This window comes from Nanorana parkeri, unplaced genomic scaffold, assembly GCF_000935625.1.
Source record: "Nanorana parkeri isolate BGI_ZX_2015 unplaced genomic scaffold, ASM93562v1 scaffold114, whole genome shotgun sequence".
Taxonomy (NCBI): Eukaryota; Metazoa; Chordata; class Amphibia; order Anura; family Dicroglossidae; genus Nanorana; species Nanorana parkeri.
In genome coordinates, this window is record NW_017306382.1 from 1,591,096 (window position 1) to 1,596,651 (window position 5,556).

General features: G+C 42.3%; 1 protein-coding gene across 1 annotated transcript in view; it reads right to left on the minus strand.

The window, feature by feature from the left end:
- Positions 1-4,022: 4,022 nt before the first annotated feature.
- The window catches only part of LOC108784425 (piwi-like protein 1), a 60,155-nt gene continuing 58,621 nt past the window's right edge, over positions 4,023-5,556 (minus strand). Inside the window, exon 21 of the mRNA XM_018553242.1 lies at positions 4,023-4,139. Coding sequence (XP_018408744.1) covers positions 4,023-4,139 — 117 coding nt within the window. The remainder of the gene's footprint in view (positions 4,140-5,556) is intronic.

Genomic DNA, 5,556 nt, shown 5'->3' on the forward strand with positions numbered 1-5,556 from the left:
GGGCGGGGGGAATCCCGGCGGGGAGTGACAGTCACCACTCACTGCAGGGAGACGATTGGGAAGTGAGCAGATCGTGCATGTTTCTGCTCACTTCCTGATCAATACAGCTGGCCGGATGATCAGACTTGCCATAACCACACACAAAGGTCACTCAAACGTGGTGAACAAAAAGGATTCCTGTGCATTTAAAATAACCTTCAGGGCCTGTTCACATGATTTTCAGGTCCGGATCAGCAGGCGCGGTGCTATGTGTTTGGCCGCGTTTTTGATGCGTTCCAGTTAAAAAAAGTGGGGCTGTCAGTATGTTAGCTGCAGTGCTTTTTGACGCGTTTTTGATGCGTTTTCGGACCGTTTCCTGACCGTACAAAATGTGACATGCAGTATTTTTCTGTCGTAACCTGCCCATAAAACACATAGGGATACATTGGGATGCATTTTTAGTGCAGCAGCGTACGGATCAGGTCAGCACAGAAAACGGACATCGTGTGAACAGGCCCTCAATGGACGGATATAAAGTAATTTAACTTATTACTAAAAGAAAACATACAACACATTATTTTCATATTATTTACTAAATGTATTACTTTCCTTTTAAACAAGAAGCCAAATCAATACAGCATAGTACACTTTGTAGAGAGCACTCCCTTTGGAATGGGACTGGATCTTGCTCCACAACAATAGCTCATGTGACTTGGAGAGCAAAAACAACAAAAGAACTGAACAGAACTTGTGACAACTGTCAAAAAAAGAAAAAACAACAACTTTCTTCTATGATGTCATCTTCACATCCTACATGGATACATACAGAACAAGACTGAGAAAACTAAATACCGTATATACTCGAGTATAAGCCGAGTTTTTCAGCACATTTTTTGTGCTTAAAAATGCCCCAATTGGGGGTGGAGAGATTTATTAAGCAATTATGTATTGTCTGCACTGTATTAGCAGTATATACTCTATATAGAGTATATACTGCTAATACAGTGCAGACAATACATTTACAATTATCCTCTGCTAATATGAATGGGTTAAATGATCCATAGTACAGGGCTACATACAGATCATTTAATCCATTCATGTTAGCAGAGGATCATTGTAAATGTATTGTTGCAGGCACTCTATATGTACATGTACTATATACTACATATAGAATGCACTGAACAATAGATTTACAATTATCCTCTGCTAATATGAATGGGTTAAATGATCCGTAGTACATGATATGTAGCCATGTACCCCCTTTTCCACTTACAGAGCTAGGTTATTGTTTTTCTTTGAAATAAATATTCATGTAATTTTATTGGTATCTATCTTCATTTTGTACATTTACCAGTAGCTGCCTCATTTCCCACCCTTGGCTTATACTCGAGTCAATATTTCCCCAGTTCTTTGTGGTAAAATTAGGTGGGTCGGCTTATACTCGAGTATATGGCCAGCTTGGACAGAAATTAAAGGGATAGCACACGTGTCAAATACAAGGCCCATGGGCTGAATCCAGCCCGCCAGGCCATTTCCTGTGGCCCTCGCACCTCTCCTGCAGCTTTACATTTTTAAAACGAAACTGGGCTTCACAGGTAGACTGCCGAGGTCCCCAGCAAGGTCCCGGCAGCCTTCCTGTGAACGGTGGTGCCCGTTTACAGCACCAGATGAAAAATTCCTACTCCTTCCTGTGGATCCACGCCGCCCACACCCACCGAGACTGACCAGGACCCCTGGTGAGACAGCACGGCCCTCCGAAGACCCAGCACAGCCCAGCATAGACAATGCTCAGCCACCCAAGAGTCCGCACAACCCAACCCACAGAACCTGCAGAGCCCACCATAGACCCTACACAGCCCACCTGAGAGTCCGCACAGCCCACCGCAGAACCTGCACAGCCACCTGAGGGTCTGCACAGTCCACCATAGACTCTGCATAGCCCACCTGAGAGCCTGTACAGCCCACCAAAGATCACGCATAGCCCACCATAGAACCTCCACAGCCACCAGAGAGTCCACACATTCCACCATAGACCTCAACCGGCCCTTTCAGGGTAACCGTAATGCTAATTGAGCCCGCAATGAAATAGAGAGTTGGACACCCCTGACATACAGGTGAAACTCGAATAATTAGAATATCGTGCAAAGTTCATTTATTTCACTAATGCAACTTAAAAGGTGAAACTAATATACGAGATAGACTCATTACATGTAAAGCAAGATAATTCAAGCCGTGATTTGTCATCATTGTGATGATTATGGCTTACAGCTCATGAAACCTCCAAGAACCCCAAATCCACAACCTCAAAAAAAGTAGATTATTACATGCAATCAATAAAACAAGGATTGTACATAGAACAATATCGGACCTCTGAAAAGTACAAGCATGCATATGTACTCAGTACTTGGTTTGGGCCCCTTTTGCAGCACTTACTTTTGCACGATATTCTAATTATTCGAGTTTCACCTGTAGCTTCTCCTCATATCAGAAGAGCAGATCTGAGGACTTTTGGGGTATGCTTAGATCCTAATTGTAGCCAGCCGGATATCTGGAACTAATTGGTGTCTGTGCCCACCATAACTTGGAATCAGTTGGAGGTGTACAGCATTCTCCACTCCTGTCAACTAAAAAAAAAAAGGGATGGCCAGACACAAGTTGTGTTTGACTTCTTCCAAACAGTATGTGTATACCTATTAAAGACAGGGGGGGGGCCTTTGAAAGCGATTGATCCCAGGCCAATCAAACTTTGAGGGAGGTGGAGCTTAACCAATACTGGGCGGGGTTATACATCAGTTTTTAGGGATACACTAACCTTTAGAACAAGGAAAGGCAGTAGTTACCCTTTGCATGTTCTTTGCCAAGAGAGACTTTGTGTAGGTTTCTTTTAAATTGCAGCCATGATTTTGCAGCAGAGTCTATGGAGACTGACCACTCCTAAAAATGCTACCTGCCTGGCTCTCATGCTGATTGAAAGACTTGCATAAGCCACTTCACTCTCTGAAATTCTTTAGTTGCATGGTTTCTTTTGATGCCTGAAAGCGCTGCTGGCATTTATTTGGTCCTTTATAGACACTGGTTATGCTTTTCTATACATTTTATTACCTTTTGCATACCCTATGGCAGGAACAGGCAAACTTTGGCCCTCCAGCTGTGGTATAACTTCAAATCCCATGCGGCACTGCAAGACTGACAGCCACAGACATGACTCCCAGAGGCAGATGCATGATGGGATTTGTAGCTTCCCCACTGCTGGAGGGGCAGAGCATGCCTACCCCTGCTCTATTGCCCTGTTTGTAGCACATCTTTTAAATATCAGGAAATAATCAACCCTTGTTCCAATCCAATCCGCGACAGCTACTAAATGACCTATAGACATCTTTATTATTAAGTAAACCCTATGGTACCGTGGCCAGAGATAAACAAGACAACTAGAATTTCTTAAAAAGCAAAGCACAGACATTGAAGGTTCGTTCACATCATAGGGCAGTGCGTTCGGTCTGCAAGCACTATTTTGATCGCACCGGACCGCACTGCAGGCACAATGTCCCTTGCGATCCCGTGCAGGCAATCGCATTGCCGCCGCAGGGCGTGGCTACGTTGCCATTCACTTCAATAGTCCGCCACGCCCCCTCTTGCCCGACAAAAAAGTGAGTGGGTCAATTCTGACCGAAACGGACTGCACTATGGTGTGAACGAACCCTGACCTGGAACAACCACAGAACTAGCGCAGTCAGACAATCTGATCTGCAAATTGGCTCCAAGATTGTGACCAAGCCTGTGGATCAGCTTAACAGCCAGGCAATTAGCATTTTCAGAGACTTCAATGGCAGCATTCCATTACGAGACCAAACATTCAGCCCTCAAAAAGGCTGCCCCCATGTGTAAGGGGCAGCTTGAAGAATGAACCCAAACTACCAAACAAGAAAAAAAAAATTACATTAGAAAAAAGAAAGTAACATTCTGTAGTACAAATGCTTCCCAACTAATGGGTTCCATCTTCAGCAGAAGAATGACTTCAAATCGGTCTGGTGTCTTCCCCGTGGCTACAGGTAGTACAGGAGGCTAGCCAGAGAACCGTGTGGCTCCTTGTGGATGCTCTGACCCACGAGGAAGGCCAGTTTGTGGGCATACTGGCAAGGAGCTGGTACTCTGATCACTCCCTGGAAAGACAAAAGCCAGAGATCATGTATTAGAATGCTATTTATTAAATACTCATACTGGTAAAAGGACACTAAACACCGATAGCTACGTCATAGACATCATAGAGCGAGTCTGTTGGTCTCACTGATACATTACGTGACCGGCCTAAAGACTTCAAAAAAGGTGTGTTAAAAAAACAAAACTGCCTCATGGATCTTTGGGGGGGGGGCAGGGGAAGACTGTTCTTACATTCCAAATTGAGAGGTGTGGAGTCACCTCCCGTTTTACCACAATAGATGAGCAGACTTGGGAGCCAAGTGTATACAATCCCGGACAAACGTTTTACAACACCCCCATTGTTCCAGTTTTTATTAACCTCTTAAGGACCAAGGCCTTTTTTCTCATTTTTTGCACCCATGTTATAATCCACATTTTAGGCCTGAAAATTACCTAAAACCCCCCAAACATTATATATTTTCTGAAAGCCAAGACCCTGTAGAATAACATTTTGGCAGTTGCAAATTTTTATGTTGAACGATATTAGCGCAACTCCTTATCAAACCCCAAACTAGTGAAAAATGCACTTACGTTAAATTTAGTGCCCCACAACACTATATGAAACCATTTTTTTTTTTAAATATAAAAGAGTAAATAGATACCCAACATGCCCAGGTTAAAAATGGTGTGCGTCCGTGAAACTGCAACAGAATTCAGTACCCCAAAAAGTCCACACATGCTTTTAAAAGCCCCCGCAGGTCATCAGTTTATAGGTACGGGTAAATATTGGCCCTGGACTTATTGAGACATATAGAAAGGGGAAAGGAAGGTTCAATGAAGAATTTGTTTAACAATTACGTGAAGGAGGGTCCCCTACTATTCAATTGTTCAGAAAAAATACAAAATTCCCCAAAGTGGGGATCCCACCATTCCTTCAAAAAGATGTAACGTATGATTATAAAAATATATATTTATTTATAGAAATATAAAAAATAGCGAAACATATTCAAACTTTTATATCAAAACAGACCAACACAAACACATCCATATATATTGCTGCATTCGGCTAGTAACTGTAAGGCAGTATATTATGGAAAAACAATATGGAGACACACCGTGTGAATGCCTTCTGAAGGAAGAAAAACTGTGTGAAAACTGTAATTGTGTAAATTCTTTGTTCTTGCACAGCAAGGAATCAAAATATAGATACGAATAATACCACATAAATTAAACCTATGCATATGTTATTTCCTCTTTTATTGTAGCGTCCTCCATCCCACCCTGAAAGAATGCACAGGAGAAAAACATTTAACAAATATACATGCTCCGCTTTATATGGATTTCATCTGTACTATTTGACAATATTTATACATTAAAAAATACAATTTTGTCTTTTCAGAAATTAATGGTCTGTAAACATTGATTTGAAATACATTGTAG